The sequence below is a fragment of the Monodelphis domestica genome, chromosome 2 (genome assembly GCF_027887165.1).
Source record: "Monodelphis domestica isolate mMonDom1 chromosome 2, mMonDom1.pri, whole genome shotgun sequence".
NCBI classification, from domain to species: Eukaryota; Metazoa; Chordata; class Mammalia; order Didelphimorphia; family Didelphidae; genus Monodelphis; species Monodelphis domestica.
Genome location: NC_077228.1, coordinates 391,099,610 through 391,122,241, shown reverse-complemented (window position 1 = coordinate 391,122,241; position 22,632 = coordinate 391,099,610). Strand labels below are relative to the sequence as shown.

At 33.5% G+C, this 22,632-nt stretch overlaps 1 protein-coding gene across 6 annotated transcripts in view; it reads left to right on the top strand.

Annotated features, from left to right (window-relative positions):
* Window positions 1-22,632, top strand: part of TBC1D32 (TBC1 domain family member 32) — a 246,750-nt gene that overhangs the window by 156,323 nt on the left and 67,795 nt on the right. For all 6 annotated transcript variants that reach the window (XR_001627115.2, XM_007484498.3, XM_001379912.5 and 3 more), the window contains one exon: window positions 17,915-18,040. Coding sequence is in view for 5 of the 6 variants with exons in the window: in XM_007484498.3 (XP_007484560.1) it covers window positions 17,915-18,040 (126 nt within the window). In the remaining variant the exon portion in view is untranslated. The remainder of the gene's footprint in view (window positions 1-17,914; window positions 18,041-22,632) is intronic.

Sequence of the window (22,632 nt, the reverse complement as noted above, 5' to 3'; positions counted from 1 at the left end):
TTTTTATAATAAAGATTGTTTCCCAGTTTGTTGCTTCCCTTCTAATTTTGGATGCATTAGTTTTGTTTGTACAAAAACTTTTTAATTTGATGTAATCAAAATTATTGGTTTTACATTTTGTGATTTTTTTTCTTCTTGCTTGGTTTTAAAGTCTTTCCATTCCCAAATATCTGACAAGTATACTATTCTGTGTTCGCCTAATTTACAGTTTCCTTCTTTATATTCAGGTCATTCACTCATTCTAAGTTTATCTTGCTTGGTGTAGGGTGTGAGACGTTGATCAAAACTTAATCTCTCCCATACTGTCTTTCAATTTTCCCAGCAGTTTTTATCAAATAGAGGCTTTTGGTCCCCCAAACTGGGATCTTTGGGTTTATCATAGACTGTCTTGCTGAGGTCATTTACCCCATGTCTATTCCACTGATCCTCCTTTCTGTCTCTTAACGAGCACCAAAATTTTTGATAACTGCTGCTTTATAGTGTAGTTTTAGATTTGGTACTGCAAGCCCTCCTTCCTTTGCGTTTTTTTTTTCACGATTTCCCTCGATATCCTTGATCTTTTGTTCTTCCAAATGAACTTTTTTATGTTTTATTCTAATTCAGTAAAAAAGGTTTTTGGTAGTTCGATGGGTGTGGCACTAAATAAGTAAATTAATTTGGGTAGGATTATCATTTTTATTATGTTAGCTCGGCCCACCCATGAGCAATCAATGCTTTTCCAATTGTTTAGATCTAGTTTCATTTGTGTGGAGAGTGTTTTGTAGTTGTGTTCATATAGTTCCTGTGTTTGTCTCCGAAGATACATTCCTAAGTATTTTATATTGTCTAGGGTGATTTTAAATGGAATTTCTCATTCTAATTCTTTGGGCTGAAATGGGTTGGAGATATATAGAAATTATGATGACTTATGCAGGTTTATTTTGTATCCTGCAACTTTGCTAAAATTGTTGATTGTTTCCACTAGCTTTTTGGTTGATTCTTTAGGATTCTTTAAGTAAACCTTCATATCATCCACAAAGAGTGATAGCTTGGTCTCCTCACTGACAATTTTAATACCTTCAATTTCTTTTTTTTCTCTAATTGCTACTGCTAGTGTTTCTAGTACAATGTTAAGTAATAGAGGTGATAATGGGCATCCTTGTTTCGCTCCTAATATTATTCAGAAGGCTTCTAGTTTATCCCCAATGAATTTGATGGTTGCTGATGGTTTTAGATATATGCTGTTTATTATTTTTAGGAAAGACCCTTCTATTCCTATGCTTTCTAGTGTTTTCAATAGGAATGGTTGTTGTATTTTATGAAAGTCTTTTTCTGCATCTATTGAGATAATCATTTTTGTCAGTTTACTAGTTAATATGGTCAATTTTGTCGATGTTTTTCCTAATATTAAACCATCCTTGAATTCCTGGTATGAATCCTACCTGGTGAATAACCCTTGTGATGACTTACTGGAGTCTTTTTGCTAGTATCCTATTTAATATTTTTGCATCTATATTCATTAAGGAGATTGGTCTATTGTTTTCTTTCTCAGTTTTTGACCTGCCTGGCTTTGGGATCACTACCATTTTTGTGTTGTAAAATGAATTTGGCATAACTCTTTTGCTTATTCTGTCAAATAGTTTATATAATATTGGGATTAGTTGTTCTTTGAATGTTTGATAGAATTCATTTGTGAATCCATCTGTACCTGGGGATTTTTTCTTATGGAGTTCTTTGGTGCCTTGTTCAATTTTTTTTTTTTTCTGATATGAGGTTGTTTAGTTAATTTCTTTCTTTCTCTGTTAGTCTAGGCAATTTATATTTTTGTAAGTATTCATCCATATCACCTAGATTGCTATATTTGTTGCCATATAATAGGGCATAGCAGTTTTTAACGAATGCCTTAATTTCCTCTTAATTAGAGGTGAGGTTTCCCTTTTCATCTTGGATATTGTCAATTAGGTTTTCTTCTTTCCTTGTTTGAATTAGACTGACTAATACATTGTCTATTTTGTTTGTTTTTTTCAAAGTACCTGCTTTTAGTCTTATTTATTAACTCAATAGTTCTTTGACTTTCCATTTTATTAATTTCTCCTTTGATTTTTGGGATCTCTAATTTAGTCTTCATCTAAGGATTTTTAATTTGTTCACTTTCTATTTTTAAAAATTTGCATGCTCAATTAATGGATTTCTTAATTTATTAATTAATTCATATAATTAATTTAGTCATTGGCTTACTAATTATTATTATTTATTGTTTTTATTATTAATTTGTTAATCAAATTATTAATATATGAATTCAAGGATATAATTTTCCCCCTGATTACTTATTTGGCTGCATCACATAGGTTTTGAAAAGTATGTCTCATCATTGTCATTATCTTCAATGAAGGTATTTTTCTTCAATTTGTTCTTTAACTGGTTTTGGAGAATCATATTGCTTAATTTCCAATTAATTTTTTATTTACCTCTCCATGTATCCTTACTAATTAATTTACTATTTTCATTGCATTGTGATCTGAGAAGGTTGCATTAATTATTTCTGCTCTTTTGAACTTGTTTGAAATATTTTTATGCCCTAATACATGGTCAATTTTTGTGAATGTACCATGTGCTGCTTAAAGAATGTATATTCCTTTTTTCCCCTATTATTTTGCTCCACATGTGTACTAACTCTAATTTTTCTAAGATTTCATTCACTTCTCTTACCTCTTTCTTATTTATTTTTTGGTTTGATTTATATAGTTTGGATAGAGGACGGTTCAGGTCTCCCACAAGTATAGTTTTTCTATCAATTTCATCCTTGAGCTCCTCTAGTTTCTCCTTTAGAAATTTGGATTCTATGCCATTTGGTGCATACGTGTTGAATATGGATATTCTCCTCACTGTCTATACTGCCTTTTATTAGAAAGTAATTACCTTCCGTATCTCTTTTAACTAGATCTATTTTTACTTTGCCTTTGTCAGATATCATGATTGAGACTCCTGCCTTAGTTTTATTAGTTGATGCCCATTAGATTTGGCTCCATCCTATTACTTTCACCCTATGAATATTACCTTCCTCATGTGTGTTTCTTGTAGACAACATATGGTATGGTTTTGGATTCTAATCCACTCAACTAACTCTACTCCCTTATAGGGTGGAAATCTATTCTCTGCCCCAATGAATTGGATTATTCTTCCCTCTTTGGGTCAATTTCAATGCACATAAGAGTTGAGTATTTCCTATCTGCAACTTCTTTACCTTTTCAGTGTATTGATTTTCTCCCCCCTCCCACCATGAGCTTCTTTGTGACATATAAATTTACCCCCATTTGTTTCTTTTCCCATTTCTTTTAGTATTAACCTTTTTTTAGCTCTAATTGTCTGTGTATATATATATATATATATATATATATATATATACACACACATGTATATGTATTTATGCATGCATATATCTATATAACTATTTATGCCTTTTCCTTTCATCCTATACAGTTTGTCACTGTTCCCTCCAAGTGTAATTCTTCTAGCTTCTGAGGTAATAATAACAGTTTTTAAGACTTACCATTGACTTCTTTTCTTATAGTGATACATAACATTTTAACTTACTGATTCTCTTTAAAATAAAGGGGGTTTGTTTGTTTTTTTTTTCTTTTTTCCCTTTTTATTAAATTACCTTTTGATGATTCTCTTGAGTTCTGTGCTTGGGCATCAAATTTTCTCTTCAGGTCTGGTCTTTTCTTTACAAATTCTTGGAATTCTTCTATTTTGTTTAATGACCATACTTTCCCCTGTAGGAATATATCCAGTTTTTCTGGGTAGTTGATTCTTGGTTGTAGACCTAGCTCCCTTGCTTTCCAGAATATCAAATTCCATGCCTTTCAGTCCTTCAGTGTGGATGCATCCAGATCCTGTGTTATCCTCACTGTGGTTCCATTGTATTTGAATGACTTCTTCTTGGTAGCTTGTAGTATCTTTTCTTTGGTCTGATAGTTCTTGAAATTGCCTATAACATTCCTGGGTGTTGTCAGTTGGAGATTAAATACAGGAAGTGATCTGTGGATTCTTTTAATCTCCACTTTTTCCTCTTGTTCTAGAATATCGAGGCAGTTTTCTAGAATTATTTCCTGTAGTATTGTGTCCAGGATTTTTCTTTTGTCATGGTCTTCTGGTAGACCAAAGATTCTTAAATTGTCTCCCCTTGAATGATTTTCTAAATTGTCAGTTTTGTGAATGAGATTCTTCATATTTTCCTCAATTTTTTCATTCTTTTGGTTTTGTTTTATAATATCCTGCTGCCTTGTGAGGTCACTTGATTCTAGTTCTTGTATTCTGGTTCCTAAATACTGTATTTCATCCCTGGGTTTTTGGTCATCCTTCTCCTTCTGTTCTGATTTCCTATGGAGGTCATCTTTCATCCTCTTTACCTCATCTTTCATCTCCTTTGCCTCATTTTCTAGCTGGTTGATTTTGACTTTCAAGATACTATTTTCTCGATTTAGTTCAAGTTCCTCCATTTCCAGATGACTTTATATTAATATTTAAGTTCTTTCCCCAATTGTCTTCAACCTCTCTTAATTGGGTTTTGAATTGCATTTTGAGTTCTTCCAAAATCTGTATCCAATTTGCTGGTATATGTGATTCATCGTTTGCTGATCCCTCCTCCTCTGTTCCATTTGCTGTATAGAAGCTGTGCATTGTAATTTCTCTCTTCTTTTTCTCTTGTTTGCTCATATTCACCCCTTCTTTGCTCCCCGTATTTGTCTGTGCTCTTGCTCTTCTCATTTTTTTGGTTTTGAGGTCTTCTCTCAGTCTACACTTTTGGAGCTTTGACAGAAGATCTCTCGGTGCAGTCTGTGGAGGAGTGTAGTTGGAGTTTGTGTTTCCCTATCCCCAGGAGGCTTTTGATTGGATTAAAGTCCAGCAGTCAATGAGCCTGGGCTTCCCTGACTTCTGAAGAGTTTTGATGGAATTAATTTCAGCTGGGTTGGGCTGGGTGTGCTCTGAGACCAAAGCCTCCTGGAAGGCTGGAGCAAATATGGAGGATCTCCACACCTCTGGCCAGGCTGCCAGCTCTATGCTCCCTCTCCAGCTCCTTTCCCACCATCTGTGCTCGACGCTCTGAGCTTGGCAGAGCCCTGCCTGAAAGGTTCACCCTCCAGATCAGGACCTTTGTCCGCCCAGAGTTTCCCGCTGCCTCTGGAGGCTCAGCGCTCTAGGTGGGTGGGGGCAAGGTCCTGGGAACTTCCTTCTACCGTCCCCTTAAACCCGAGAGTCCTCGGATTCTGACTTTTGTGGGGATCATACCTTTTGAATTGAGTCAAGCAGGAGGGTTCCTTGGCTCTATCTTCTTGTTAGTTTTGATTTTCAGTTCCCTTGGAGCATTCAGTTTGTGATCGGTAAGGAAGGGTATTCAGAGGGTATTCTGCTCCTCCTAGGCCACCATCTTTCAGGTTAAACATATTTAAATAACTAATATAAATTGAGAAAAAAATTCTGCTAGAAATATTCAAAGATCCAAACTTCATTATTTTAAAACTTCTTTTTCATGCTTTAAATATAATTTGAGATTTTTTTTGTTAAATTCACAAATCACTACTTATTGAGTTGTATGTCACATAATTATTGCACATCTTTTCATTGTTGTGGAAAAATATAACTTCTTTTGTATTCATATAATGACAGTGCCTCTAGACGTTTTTCAGTTCTTTATTTCATTAATTCACCTCCTTGCTACAGTTGACGTTTCTTAAATTGGTCATTATTAGCTAAGTGGCATCAATGTTAAAATAGTCTTGTGTATGTATCATTCTTAACTGAGGATCCTGCAATTTCATCTGGTTCTCTATTTTTTTTTTTTATTTTCAGTCATCAGCTTATAAACCAAATATTCCACTTAAGCTATTAAGACACATTTTTTCACAAAATTCTATTTCTAATATAGCAAGTAAATTAGAAATTTTGTTGCTACCTATAGTCTAAACCTTAGTTTTCATGAAGAAGCCAAATACAGCTTCATATGCATCTCTTTTCTGTTTAATCTGTTGTTATTAAGCTCATAAAAATTTCTTTAATTATTAGTAAAATACTTCATTTGTAAGAAAGAAAGTGCACACAAAATACCCCCTCCAACATTTGCTTGTTATTTGATATGCATATAGGAAGTTTCAGTTTTTCAGTCATGTCTAACTTCCAATGCTGAGGGTCAGAGAAGGCTTCAAGGTGAACTGTGAAACCTGAGTTGGACTTCTAAGGAATACCAGGACTATAAAAGGTACATATGAGAAGGAAACACATCATAGGTGTAGAGAATGAATGGCCAGTGATCTAATTTTGCTGTAATGTTGAGTGAGTAAATGTAAGTAGTATGGGATTAGCTATGTATTATAAAAGAGAAGAAAAGAGACACTCTCTTTTCTTCTCTTTTATATGGAGAGAGGTGATTTGGTTTTGTCCCAACTGGAAGGATATAACTCCAGTGAGAAGTTGAAGGGAAATGAGAAGAAATGGATATAGATGAAGCAAAAAGGTTTAGGAAAAGATAGTAATATCTCTCCCTCCTCGAGATTAGCTGACACCAGGACTTGAGGCAGCCTTAGAGAGATAGGAATTGCTTCTCTGACTCTCTTCTCAAAGGATGAATTAACTAGTTGTTTCCTTGAGCACTGAAATGGCACAAACTGGAAGGAAAAATGTCGCTTCCTTGCCATCAGTACTGAGCAAAGGTTTTGTAAGCAAACCCTTTTTTGTGGAGGGTTCTTACAACCCAGGTCAGGTTAGCCACAGATGATGAAGGACAGGATTCAGCTTTGAAATTCTGTCTTCAGTTTGTCTAACCCTTTCCATTATTATGAAGGCAGGCACAGACCCAGATCTGACTTATACTAAAGGTTTTATTGAAAGGGAAAGAGTATGGTATTTTTGAGGAATAAGGGAGAAAAATTGTGGGAGAGAATTCCCTGCAAAACTATTCCTACAGCAGTTGGATTTCAAGGGCTCAGGCTTCAGACTTCTGGTCCTCAGTCCCCTTCCCAAATGACTGCTTCTTATAATCTCTATACTACTGTAACCTTACTAAATCTTAATAAATCAGTTCAAGGAAAGGCAAGAGAGTGAGAGAGAGACCCAAAAGAAGAGGGCAGATTGGCTCTGGTCAAAGAGTCCAATCCAACTCCTTCTGAGTCTTGGGTAGTTGTAGTCAAGTGAAGGAGGGGTTGTGGAAGGATTTCTAGATGAAGCTGGTACACCAACAAGTAGGAAAGTCAGGCCCTTCTCCTTCTTGGGGTTTCTCTTTTCCTCTGACCCCAGGAAAAGCTCCTCTCCCTTTTGTTTTTTTGTTTTTTTTTGGTTGTTGTTGTTGTTTTTTTCCCCCAAGGCTGGAAGTTCTGTGCTGGTCATAATTTCCCTCAGCTCACACTTCTCTCCCAGAATCCTCAGTTGAATCTCAACTGCCACCAGGCTAGCTGTCCATCAAACAGATTTTATTTAGGGTCTCTTCTCAATCCTTTACAAATCCCACTTCTCGTCTTTGGGCATTCTTAGTGAAAGAAGCACCGGGATTAAATAAGTAACCTAATATTTAAATTCTTAACTCTAATTTTGACTCTCTATTGTACTTATCCCACCCCCAAAGGAAAAAAATCTATCTTTCTAAACCCATTTTCTATTCTGTCTCAAGTAACTAATCTAAGAAGGAAGCTTATGGAAAACTGGGTTAGGATAGGTAAATTCGGGGGTGTGCACAGATTTGAAACATTTGAGCAAAAAGATTTGGACAAACGTTATCCCAGAAACAATTTTGTAACATTCAACTTATTCCAACTTGGCAACTGCTACTATTTTGAAAAATATAAGCTTTACAAAACGTAATATTATTTTGTCTTCTGATTATCTTCTACTTAGCTAATATAACATTTGTTTTCTTACTTTTCTACATTTTATCTTAATTCTTATTCTGTCCCTCTTGCTAGCTCTCTGAGTTTTAACTTTCCTAATTCCTTAATTATTCTGTTCCTTATTCTTTCATTATCTACTACATTCTACCCTGTGTTATATTAGTGCTTTTCTTCCCAAGTCTATCAGTGTTAGTAATTTATTGTACATGTAATTTTTACTGTACAACATTTACATATGATATATATATATATATACACACACATATGTGTACGTATATACAAGAGTTCTGCTTTTTATGTCAGCCAGACAGAAAGTCCTTTCTATCTTTCTGAACCCTAGTAAGAACTTTATTTATAGCCTTTTGCAGTTATTTTTTCCTGAGTTCTGCTTATTTACATAAAGATCCCTAAAAATCAGTTTGTGCTGTGTTCATGTTCTAGTTATGTAGTGAGTGCATGTACATGCTTACTCCATGTTGCAAGAGTTCCATGTCATCATGTTGTCTGGAGTGGTCAATTTTCAATCTTGAAGTTGTGTACATGTTGCAAGTATGTCCCTAATGTGAAGTTTATGTGTACACGGCAATACCATCTTACGTTGACTGGTCCCACATTGCATATTTCTTCTTAATTGTTCATACATAAAGTTTTAGCTGTCCATGTCAGCTCATGCAGTTCTTTTATTGTTGAGGGTTTCTTCTCTTTAATTTGTGATCTTTTTGATTTTTTTCATCTGTGGTGGTCACAAATTTCCCTTTTTTCTAACATCTTGACTGTAGGACAATCTGATCCTCTTACCTCCTCTCCTGCACCAGAACTTTTGTGTGTGTGTTTGTAGCGTGTTGGGTGCGTGTGTGTATGTAAGATTTTGATTTCATTTCAGTGTGTGTGTACCAGTTTTTCTTCAGTGCATTAGTATTTTGAGTCTGTGAATTTGAATGTTAGAGAGAGTGTATTAATTTTCTTTTTTTTTTCAGTCTTCTTTATCAGTTTCTAAGTTAAAATCAGTTTCTAGGTTACTATCAGCATCACTTTGATCTATTCCATTATGTTTTGGGGCCTGGTTTGTTTCTGAGCTTGTTATTTTTAGATTGGTCATGACATTTTGAGATTTTACTTTTGACAAATGATACCAGGATCTTTTCCCAAGATTTTTATCACTGACAGGGTTGTAGATATTACTTGATATGGTCCATTCCATTTTGAGACTGTTATTGCTTTTCTGCTAAAGTTTTTTACATATACACCATATCTCTTGGGCTAATACTTTGAAGTGAATAGTCCAGTAGTACTCTTGAGTAGAATTAAGCCAAGTTTGTGCAATTCCTTTAGCTTGTCTTGAAAGGTTTGTAAATAGGTGTGTAGTTGGCATTCACCCCCCAGCATTGATACATATGCTGGTTTGACTGTTCTTCCTTGCCAAAGTGACTGACCAAAGAGCATTTCATACGGAGAGATGTGCAAATCTTCAAGGAGAACTGTGAAACCTGAATTGGACTCATAAGGAATACCAGGACTATAAAAGGTACATATGAGAAGGAAACACATTACAGGTGTGGAGAATAAATGGCTAGTGTCTAATTTTGCTGGAATGTTGAGTGAGTAAATGGAAGTAGTCTGGAATTAGCTGTGTATGGAATAGGACTGGAGAAGAAAGAGAGAGCCAAGCTATGGAGGATTTTAAATATGTTGTAAGGCACTAGACAATGGAAAATTAATGAAGAATTTTGAGCAAAATAATTTATTTGAGCAAATAATTAGCATGATCAGATTTTAATATATATAACTTACAAAACATTTAAATCACTCAATATAATTAGAATGTTATCAGTATTCTTGGATATAGGCCAAAACTAAAAACTCAATGGAAAAGGATTAGTAACTTATGCCATGTTTCCACTATTCAATTTTGTGTATAGGCAGTGTTGGGTTAACACTTTGTTTTAGATAATTCAAGAATCTTTGCATAGTATTGTGTATATAATAATTTTAGAGATTTTTTTGTAATTTCTTTGATAGTTATATTGAGAAATAAGATTCTTAAAGTTCTAATTGACAGATAATGAGACCATCCAAACCTTCTCTTGTATTTTTGACAAGATTAGTTTACTGCTGCATTTACTTCCTTTTCCTATACCTTTTTTCTCTTAAGGTCCTTCATTTTCTTCTGAATTTCAAATGCTCATCAGGCCTGATTTAAATGAGGTTATGGAGCATATATAAGTAAGACTGCTTCCTCCCCATCTAACTTTGAATATTTTGTAGCTATCTCTATTCTTCTTCTCTCTTGTTCTTTCCACTTTCACTCACCTGTATTGTTTTTCTTTCTTCATCATAATTACTCAATATATTTTAACAGAATGGTTTCTTTAAAATTTTATTTTTTATATTCACTGATTCATAATATAGATGAGTTTTGAACACCCAAGGCAGTGAAATAGTTTGTCAAAGCAAGATAGTGCAATTCACTTATATTTGCTGTTTAAATACAGTCATTTTTGATGTTCTGAGGAATTCATAATAGTTTCCATAAAATAATGAAGGTGTATTAAACATTCAACCTCAAAAGAAAGATCTAGATACCTGCCAGATTTCTCTGTCTTTTCCCTCTATTCAATTCCTCTTTGCTCATTACACTATGATATTCTCTCTCTCCATCAGCACAATATCCTCCTATTCATTGCACTTTTTACTTTGTGTGTAGGCTAGAACTTTCTCTCTTGTGCCTAGAAAATTTAGAATTCTGTACTAGTCATTGTTACCATTAAAAAAGTGTACTTTTCAAATAAATTATTACTTTTATTACTTATGTAATTGCTACTTTATTGTAGAAATTTTATGGTTTACAAAAATATTCTTTTAAAATTTTATTGAAACTAAAAGAAATGAGTAATTAATAATCACTCTGAATTCTTGATATACTGGTAAAAAATAAAATAACTAATGCTCAACTTTTTTGTTGTTGTTGTGTTTTCTGATTATTTCCAATTTAGTCTGTGGTAATATATCATTCTTCATCTTTCAGTTTTACCACTTCTGCCTCTATATTTGCAAAGGAATTATGTAAGAATTGGATAGGAAAATGGTATCTAATGAATAACATTTGAAATAGCTCCCATTTTTGTCTTTTGGATATTTGAAAGTTATTGATGTATTACAACTAATTTAGTTTGATTATATAATGTTTTTGATAAGGTACATCTTCAGATCTCATATTTATTAGTAGAGTGAGCATCCTCTGAGTTCAGAATGTATATAATACACAAATATCTAAGGATTCATTTCTTATTTCAATATATGATGCTCTTTGTGCTGTAAATTGAACGAGATGTGGAGTTTATTGATTTTATACAAAATGGAAGAAAATTCTGGCTAGAACTTGACTTAAATTTTTTTTCTTAATTTTCAGGTCTGAATGAATTCAAGTTCTACATCATATTTGAAAATGTCTATATGTGTATAAAATAATCACATATATTGATGTACAAACTCTTTGTTGTGTACCAAGTATTAATTACTTAGATCTATTACTTTAAAAATAATAAAAAAGATAAACAGAGAGCTAAACTTTTTCTCTAGGGAAAAATGTTATTTTCCATTTTTGATTAAGGTAATGTTTATCTATTTTATAACATAGCACTTTATATTTGTAGACTTTTATAATTACTCTTTTATGATACCTTATCAGATAAATAAGCATTATAATACTGTAATTGGCTTTTTGTTTGTTTTTCCATGAAGGAAAAAGACAATGAAAGTTAATAACTTCTCATCTTCAGCAAGCTTTCTTAATTATGCAATTTAATTCAGAGGTTAAGTTGGTATATCTTATTAAACGTGACAATTTTCACAATGCACATATAAAACCAATTCTATCTGTAATTTTGTTATTATTATGCCAGTCTACTTTTGTTTTCATTTAAAAAATTCCAGTAATCAAGATATCAATGACCACTTTTGTGTTACTTGTACATATTTATCTCTTTTATATGATTAATATATTTTATTTATTGTTAACTGATAGAGTTTTTGGTCTATTATGAATTTATTATTGCTCTATTATGTTACCCATTATAAATGAAGTTTCAAGAAACTTTCTTAATCTATACTAGATTTGCTTAAATTGCTTTTCTTATTCTTGTTTTGTTCCTTCCCAAAGCTATGATAGATAACTTTCTTATACTTTAATGATTTATGTTCACATCATTTTAGAAATGTTGATATCTTATCTTGAAATATACCTATTTTATTAATATATAATATGTAAACAGATAATTCAACATACATCTTTCTAATATTATTAATCTCCATTATGCTTTTTTAACTAACAACATTGTGATATAAGTTTATATCTTGCCTAATGACAAAAAATACTAGTTAGAAAAAGTACCTTAATTCCTAAATTAAAGACTTGATTCCTAAATTAAACTGATTTCACAATCAGTCTGATAATCTGTATAAAACTTAGGCTACCTGAAGTGATATTGACAAAAAAAAAAATCCACTTCGAAGTGGACTAGACATTGGAATTCTATGTAGGCAGGACCTATTTTTTTTTTCTGTTCTTAAAATACAGTCTATAGGATAAAGTACTTTAAAAACAATATTTAATGATTATTAATTTATCATTTTGACAACATAGTTCTATAGGCCATTTTCATTCTCCTTTTCTGTCTAATCTGCCATTTTGCCATTCTTATGTTTTTTTTTAATTCCATTCGTAAAACTGGCATTAAGATTCGGTTGGCTTTCAATTGCACGCACTCTTTAACTAAAACTCATGTTATAGAGCTTAGGATTCATCTGCTATAGCAAAGGAACAGCTCACTTGGAGCTGCATCTCTAGCCATATACCTTAAAATTCAAAATGGATATATTTTCTTTTTTATGTTAATTTTTTCTTATTTTATATTGTTAAATTAAAGCAATTCTTTTTTAATAGCAATCAGGAAAAACATACTGCTTATGTCTTGTCAGAAAGAATAATAAAGAAAAATAAATAAATAAAAAAATAAATCACTCTTAATTTTTATATTCACTGATTTCTATTATAGATGAGTTTTGATTATCCCTGGTAATTAAATAGTTCATCAAAGTAAAGAATAGTGCATTTCATTTATATTTGCTCTTTAAATATGGATGTTTTATGTTCTGAGGAATTCATAATAGTATACATAAAATAATGAAAATGTGTTAAGATTGAACCTCAAAAGAAATGTCTGGTAATCTGCCTGTCTTTCCTATCTTGTCCTTCTGTTCTTGTCCCTATCTAAATCTTTTCCAACTTGTTCCTCTATTCAACTCTTCTTTGCTCATTACACTAAGAAGTGAGTAAAATGTCTGTCTCTTTAACTCCCATCCCTTTCATCTTGTCTTTCTCCCTCTCTGCTTTGCTGTCTTTAGAACATAAACTATTTGTATACTATCTTCAAACAAATAGGTAATTATATGCTTTATTTCAGTTCCTTAAATATTAATTTGCTGCTTGGGAGATAAAAAAGCTAAACTCATTTTTGATACTTCCTTGTTTATTATATTCATAACAGTTATTTTCTCCAAATCTCTTAAGCGAACTCTAAAAATTTAGAAATGCACTGCAATCTATCTATAAAAATAAAAGGAGTTCTCAGACAAAATTTTAAATCCTGTGAATACCAATATATGTGCATAACACTGCTAGGCCTTAGGGCTAGGTAGAAAATTGAAATCAGACATAGTCTTTTTTTCCTCAAAGAACTTACAATCTAGTAGGGGAAATAAAGGCAGATTCTCTTACTGCCTGACAGTAAGAGTAAGTATTATTTTGACAGTAAGAATTAGAATAAAGAGTAACAGTTTCCATAACTGGAAGTTTGAATGATATAATCTTGGATAGAGAGCTAACCAAAGAATCAAGAAGGCATAGACTCAAATCCTACTTCTTATACATACTAATTGAATGAACCTGAGTATGTAAATAACCTCTTAGTCCCCCAAGGCAACTCTAACACCTTATTTTTCCAAGTTGCTGTTAGAGGGAGTTTTCTTACTATATATTCCCCACACCAGTATAGATCCAGATCTCTTCTACTATCCACCCCCATATTATTGTAGGATCAGACATATAAAAGTATAAATTATTGAGCAACAATTTCTGCATGTTGGAAAGAAAATTATTAGTACAAAACAGGAATGAGAAGGCGCTCTGTGAACTGTTTACTCGTGTAGCCTAACAAGCACTATATTTTACTGGACACATTGGATTTTCATTATTCATTTAGGAATTTATTAGAGAATGATCTTGATAGCTGGTTTTCCCTAAAAGAAAGTATAATTTTCTAATCTTTCTAGATAAATACCTCATGGCTGCCTGAAATATCTATTTCACTAGAAAAGAATATCTGGCAGAATCTAATCATAGTTTGTGATTTGGCTGCTTTTGTTATGTCAGCCAGGGTCAATAAAATTAGAATGATTCTATTATAAAACAGTAATATCAGCAAATCTCTGAATGCAAGAATATTTTTTACATTTAATCCTCATAATGATTATGAAAGTTATATAAGCAGAGAGTATACTTTTTTACTCATTTATGTTTTAGTAATTTAAATGTGATTTCATACTTTGAACATAATTTTTTTTAATTGGAAGGACCTGTGGTCTAATCTTCTATACAATCCAGAACACTTTTCTGGAACATCTCTGACATAACCTTGTGTCCTGAAGTAATTTATACATTAAAGTTAATTTTGGTGGATTATCAAATAGTAACTCAAAATATTCATTTTGAAATTTTCACATTGGAAGAAAGTCTCATGTCAGTCAAGCATTTTTAAGCACCTCTGTGAATGAGACTAGGACCCTAATAATTGTGTTCAGAGTCCTGAATGGGAAAGCCAAGCTGGGATCGAGCTGTTCTTCAGACTTGGTCCTCCCTACTTCATTCTTGACTCAAGACCCTGAACCTAGGCCATACCCTACCCACATCAGTAATCATGAATGGGGTTACCCGACCAAAGTCCTTGACCCTTTGAGAGTGCTTTCAATGCAGAGCTTATGAGGTAGGAGCTGTACTCTTTGATCCTTACCCACTTCTACAAGCCCTGTGAATTTTAAATGAGTGTAAATTATAAAATGATACTAAATTGATTCTAATCTATACCAAAATTCAACTAATTTGGAAAATATGTATTAGTTGAAGGTTTTAGCTTCTTGGTAATTCATTCTGTACTTTCCCATCATATATAGGTATGATTTGCTTATTGCATACCATATTACTTATAGTTGTGTAATTTTTAAAGCCCTTAATAAAATATACAAAAAAAAATACCCAAGATGTTAATACTGCCAGCATAAAAAAGAAGCAGCTTGTGACTACATTAGGACAGAAATTTAATATGTATTTAAAATAGTATGAAATATCAGAATGCATGAAACTGTGTCATGGAATATTATTATTTCATTTTTTTTTTAACCCTTACCTTCCGTCTTGGAGTCAATACTGTGTATTGGCTCCAAGACAGAAGAGTGGTAAGGGCTAGGCAATGGGGGTCAAGTGACTTGCCCAGGGTCACACAGCTGGGAAGTGTCTGAGGCCAGATTTGAACCTAGGACCTCCCGTCTCTAGGCCTGACTCTCAATCCACTGAGCTACCCAGCTGCCCTGTCATGGAATATTATATGACAAAGAAAGGAAAAATTATGTCACATTTTTGTAGTATGGAACTAACTGAATTAGAGGCCTTACATTTTTATAAATGAAGCATTTTTAAGCTATATAAATTGAAGATTGCAATCATAGACACATTTCTCTTTGTACAGAAAGCTAAAAGATAGTTTAAGCCACAGCATACAAACAAATAAATTATATAGGATAAGTAGGAAATAATAGAAAGAAGATATTAGAATTAGCAACCATTTGGAGAGTTTTACTGTAAAAAGTGGAATTTATCTTGAATTTTAAAGAAACCAGTAGGTGGAGATAAGGAAGGAGATCTTTTCAGGCATGGGTACTGCCAGAGAAAATGCCCAGATATGAGAGATGCATTAGCCAATGGCTTTGGATCAAAGAATATGTGTTCGTTGGGAGGCAGTATATGATGTAAGAAGACTTGGAAGTTTAGAGGAGGGAAAGGGGGCTAGCATACTCAAGAGATGTTGCAAAAGTGAAACCTGCATGCTTTGGCACCAGATTAGTTATGGGGGATGAGAGAGAGTAAGGATTCAAGGATGACACTGGTTGGGAAAATAAGTGGCTGGGAGGAGGATGATTCTCTTGAGAATAACAGGGAAGTTAAAAAGTTTTGGAAGATTTAAGCTAAAAGATAATGAGTTCAGTTTTTGATATGCTGTGTTTAAAATGGCTAATGAACATCCCATTTGAAGTACTGAAAGGCATTTGCTGATGGGTTATAAGGCCATAGATAGGGTAAGATTTGATAAGTCAATTTGAGAATTACATAGAGATGAAAATTCAATCCATGGACCAAGCTGATGAGATCAGCAAATGAGGTAGTATAGAGGGAAAAGAGAAGAGGGCTGAAGATAGAGCCCTGTGAGATTCTCAATGTTAATGGATAAGACCTGAATGAGAATCCAGAAAAGGAGATTGAAAAAGAATAGGGAGAAAGATATTAGATAGAAGAACAACAAAGTGAGTGATGCCCTCCCAAACCTAGAGAAAACAGAGTATTGAGAACAGAGTGATTGATAGTATTGTGTGGGATTAAAAAAAAAAAAAGTAAAGAATTCCCCACTTACAAAAGAAAACTTGGAGATAGAAATCAAGGGTAAAAAGCAGCAGTTTTATTCCTTTCCTGAAAGGAGCCATTCCTGGCTTTGTTCTCAAGAATGAGACTTGGTCTTAACCAATTGTAAAGACTATCAATATATAGGATCCCCAATCACAAAACTCCCTTTCTGCCTCCTCCCTCCCTCCTTTACACTCCAGATTTGGAGTTGTAACTTACATCCGGAATGTGGAGGTTTCTAAGATTCAAACAGTGAAAATATATAAAAGGAGTTACTTCCTGATATCTGCTAATATCCTAAGACTATAAGAAGTAGCCAAACTGACAATTGCCCTTGAATTGGGGCCCTTTGTTCCTTGGTATGCAGGCCTGTCTCTGGGATTTTTATTTATTTTTTTTTTAAGCCCTTACCTTTTGTCTTAGAATCACTACTATATCTTTGTTCAGAGGCAGAAGAGCAATAAGGGCTGGGCAATAGGGGTTAAGTGACTTTCCCGTCACATAGCTACAAAATATCTGAGGCCATATTTGAACCTAGGACCTCCTGTCTGAGCCTGGCTCTCAATCTACTTAGCCATTGAGCCTTCCACCTAGACTTTCAGATAAATAGTCACCAAAACTAACAAATTACCCTCCACATTCCTTTCAATAGTGAAGATAAAACATGGGTATTGACTGCGATTTTGTCTTGAGGATATTGGGGGGATGTAAACCAAATATTTTACTTTGAAAATCACAATTATCTCACTCAGTGAAATAAATTGTAGAAAGGTCATTGAAAAAGGGCCATTGGATTTGACAAAATTAGGAAATTACTGTTAACTTTGAAGAGAATAATTTTGGATGGATAATGAGATCAGAAACTCTATTGTACAAAGGTAAAAAGAGAATATGAAAGAGGTTGTGGAAGCACTTATTGTAATGGCCTTTCCTAGTGGTTAGCCACAAAAGACAAAAGAGAGATAGAGCAATAGGAAGAAGAGAGAGACAGAAGATAAGTAAGAGAGTGGCACATCACTATGCTTTAGTTTCCTTTTTTTTTTAAATGAGCCAATTGGACAAAATATTCCATAGTAACCCTTCTAGATATAAATATATGATTCTATGTTAAAACATTTTAATTTTAGAAAATAATAATTACAAATACTTTCAGTAGATTTATAGATGGCAATTTATACATTAATTTTCAAAATAGTCATACTTAAACATGAAGTGTATTTTATAATCCTAATATCTTGTCCTTCTCTGATTTGTAGTTGTTTATATTGCTTGTTTCCACCAGTTTTTCTCAAGAGAATAATACCATGATGTCTTACTTCTTACTTAGATAATGATTTTGGGAAGCTTCTCTCACCTTCCAAGATTTCTGATAAACAAGCTGAATGGATAGAAAACTGCCGAGTACAATTTTGCCAGACTATGAAGACCAAACCTAGTGTCATCAGTGAAGCTGGTGAGTTTTAAGGTCATTTGACCATGTGAATGGAGTGGAATGGAAAGCTTTGTAATAACTGTCAGAGAAACTTGAGATCTAGAAAAACTTCATGAATTTTATTGTGTTAGGGATAACAAAAAAATTAAGTGGAGAGAAGGTACACTTTTTGAGAAATTCCCAAATTTATAAAATGTACACAAGACAGCATTGTGTTATAAATAAAAACTAGAAAGTTGGAAGTTGCTGAGTCCCACCAAGTCTTTGCTTAAACCATGGCAAAATTTATCCTTTTATTAAAGATGCTGACTTCTTGTTCTCTGCTATAAACCCAATAATATATTTCAAATTTATACACAAATATTTATTTTAACTTCATAGAGTTACTATATATGCTCAAGTTTTAATATATATAAACAAAGACCCAGTATGTACCAGCTTGAGAACATTGAAAAAAAAAACTAATATTCTGTTAATACAGTTCAAATAATATAATATCAACCTGATAAAACAGCTCTGATTGTTATGGAAATATTCTAAAAGTTTATGAAACTCAGGCATTACCATTAATCACATTACTTTAATTTACTACTGAAAGTTCTAATGAATAAGTCTAGTAGAGGAGTTTTTATTGGATACCTACAGCATGCTTTGTACTATATGAAGAGAATTGGAAACTTGGTTCAGAGGGCAATTTTCTAGCTTAGTAACCACCTTCCTTAATAATGGTCAAAGCCTTTCAGCCTTAAGAAAAACACCCCAAAATAAGGAAAAAATTGACATCTTTTAGCATATGTTCTTGGATTTCAGAGATAAACTCTTTCTCATTATTTTTCATTATAATACATGCCTTATATATCTACTTAAACATTTATATTATTCTTTTTTAAAATATATTTTATTTGATCATTTCCAAGCATTATTCGTTAAAGACATAGATCATTTTCTTTTCCTCCCCCCACACCCCCCCCATAGCCGACGCGTAAATCCACTGGGCATTACATGATTTCTTGATTTGAACCCATTGCTTTGTTGATAATATTTGCATTGGAGTGTTCATTTAGAGTCTCTCCTCTGTCATGTCCCCTCAACCGCTGTATTCTGGCAGTTGCTTTTCCTCGGTGTTTCCACTCCCATAATTTATCCTTTGCTTATGAATGGTGTTTTTTTCTCCTGGATCCATGCAAATTGTTCAGGGACATTACACCGCCATTAATGGAGATGTCCATTACGTTCGATTATACCACAGTGTATTAGTCTCTGTGTACAATGTTCTCCTGGTTCTGCTCCTCTTGCTCTGCATCACTTCCTGGAGGTCGTTCCAGTCTCCATGGAATTCCTCCACTTTATTATTCCTTTTAGCACAATAGTACTCCATCACCAACATATACCACAGTTTGTTCAGCCATTCCCCAATTGATGGGCATCCCCTTGTTTTCCAGTTTTTGGCCACCACAAAGAGCGCAGCTATGAATATTTTTGTACAAGTCTTTGTGTCCATTATCTCTTTGGGGTACAGACCCAGCAGTGCTATGGCTGGATCAAAGGGCAGACAGTCTTTTGTCGCCCTTTGGGCATAGTTCCAAATTGCCCTCCAGAATGGTTGGATCAGTTCACAGCTCCACCAGCAATGAATTAATGTCCCTACTTTGCCACATCCCCTCCAGCATTCATTACTTTCCTTTGCTGTTATGTTAGCCAATCTGCTAGGTGTGAGGTGATACCTCAGAGTTGTTTTAATTTGCATCTCTCTGATTATAAGAGATTTAGAACACTTCTTCATGTGCTTTTAATAGTTTTGATTTCTTTATCTGAGAACTGCCTATCCATGTCCCTTGCCCATTTATCAATTGGAGAATGGCTTGATTTTTTGTACAATTGATTTAGCTCCTTATAAATATGAGTAATTAAACCTTTGTCAGAGGTTTCTATGAAGATTTTTTCCCAATTTGTTGTTTCCCTTCTGATTTTAGTTACATTGGTTTTGTTTGTACAAAAGCTTTTTAGTTTGATGTAGTCAAAATTATTTATTTTACATTTTGTGATTCTTTCTAAGTCTTGCTTGGTTTTAAAGCCTTTCCCCTCCCAAAGGTCTGACATGTATACTATTCTGTGTTTACCCAATTTACGTATGGTTTCCTTCTTTATGTTTAAGTCACTCACCCATTTTGAATTTATCTTGGTGTAGGGTGTGAGGTGTTGATCTATTCCTAGTCTCTCCCACACTGTCTTCCAATTTTCCCAGCAGTTTTTGTCGAATAGTGGATTTTTGTCCCAAAAGCTGGGATCTTTGGGTTTATCGTATACTGTCTTGCTGAGGTCGCTTTCCTCCAGTCTATTCCACTGATCTTCCTTTCTGTTTCTTAGCCAGTACCAAATTGTTTTGATGACTGCTGCTTTGTAATATAGTTTAAGGTCAGGGACTGCAAGGCCCCCATCATATGTGTTTTTTTTTCATTATTTCCCTGGATATCCTTGATCTCATTTATATTATTCTAATGTAACAGGCTTTTTTTTTTGTTCTAGTATTACATTTCTTACATTTCCCAATTTCTTACTATTTATTATTATTATTATATATGTGGTTTCCTGTGCTAAAAAACAAAAATGACAAATTGTTGTCTGGCATTTGATTTTATGCAGCAGTAAGAGTTAAACTTTCTTTATAAAGGAGATAATTTAATGAATAAGTTCAGGAATATACATGGAAATAAAAATACATTGAGTTTTTACTCATATTACATTGTTCATTGGGCTTAAGCCTTATAGAACATATATTGTAATCTTATGGTATTTAAGGTACTAAACTTCTTTGGACTGTAATATCTTGTCTAAAGGACAAGAAGATCATTATTATTTGATCATAGAATATATGGGAGTGAGTAAGAAGCCTGGACAGGGGTTAGAGTTAAATATATTTTAATCAAGATCATAGGATCTTAGACTTGGAACTAGCATGGACCAAAGAGATCTGATCCCTTTGGAGGAAACTAGATTATCTGACTTAAAATCCTACATGTTTTTTTTTTCATTTTACCATGTAAAAGTAAAGGAACATTACAGGTAGGATTTATCTTAGAAGTTTGCAAATCACTTTACATTTAATTTTAAACTCAGAAAAACCTTCGGGTGTAGGTGCTGTTATCATCCTCATTTTACAAATGAGGAAATTGAACCAGATAGAGTTTAAGTGCCTTGCCCAGAGTCACACATCTGGTTAAGTGTCTAAGTCTGGATTTGAATTTAATTCTTCATGACTCCAGATCCAGGCCTCTATCCATTGGCTCTGGAAGAATTAGGGAAGTTCTGAACTGACCTATTTTACTTAGACCCAGAAGGCAAGGACAAATAGACAGAAGCTAACATGGAGATAGATTTCAGCTTAGTATACAAAAGAATATACTAACATCATAGAATCATAGACTTAAAGTTATAAGTTACCTACCTTCAGGTCTCCTCACTTCATTTTAAAGATGAAGATCAGAGGGGTAAAGTGACATTTCTGTGTGTGTGTATGCACATTTATGCACACAACAATCATTCCTCTTCTCTATTTCCCTATATACTGATCCCTTCCCTCTTTTCTATAGATATTTCCCTCTCTTTACAAAAGCATCTCTTCACCACAAGCTATTATCCTATATTTCTCCTCATTATTTCTAAATCTACTTCTCTCATTCTCTTTTCACCCTTGCTTCTAACCTCATATTCAACTTAAAACAGCTCTCTTTAATGATGCCAATTATTTCTTAATTGTCAGATCCAATGACCTTTTCCTCTATATTAACATATTTTTAAATTAATAAGCACTTATTTTCTTTCCCTCTCATCACCCTTCAACCCATGGAAGAAAAAAATGATAAAATATTTTTAAAAACACATGCATAATCAAAAGAAATTTCACATTAACCATTTCCAAAAATACGTTCTCAAACCTCTTCCTTCTTAATTTTTCTGAAATATTTCAAATGTTGACCCCTCTTCCTTCATATGGACAATCTACACTCTAGATTTTTATGACAGTGCTTTTTTTTTTAGTGCTTTTTCTACCCATCTGACCATCCCTTGACCTCTTTTTTTTGGTTCATCATCTAAATTTCATCCCCCAATTATGGGTGTAGTACAGGATTCTGTCCTGAGCCTTTCTTTATCCTGATTCCTGATGAAGTTATCGCTTCCATGGGTTTAATTGTTAACTACTTTGCAGATTTCTTATATAAAATATAGATGTATATATACCTCATCTCTCTCTTGAGTTACAATCTTACATCACTACTTGATCATTAAAGTCTTTGAACTAGAGGTACTGAAGGCATTTCTTTGTCATCATTGCCAAAACAGAGCTCATTTTCCTGAACACCGTCTTTTGTAAATATTCCTATTTCTGTTGAGGAAATCCGCCTCTGTCCACTCTCATAGATTTCTACCTTAATGTAATTTTTTTCTTTACTCATTTTAGTTCCCTAGTATACAATCTATTGCCACATATTATCAGTTGCAACTCTGTGACATCTTTTAATTCTGTCTCTTTCTCTTTGCTCATGCTACCATTATCTTGAGTCAGGCCCTCAATATCAAGAATTTTACATTAATTGATCTCTCTGCCTCAACTC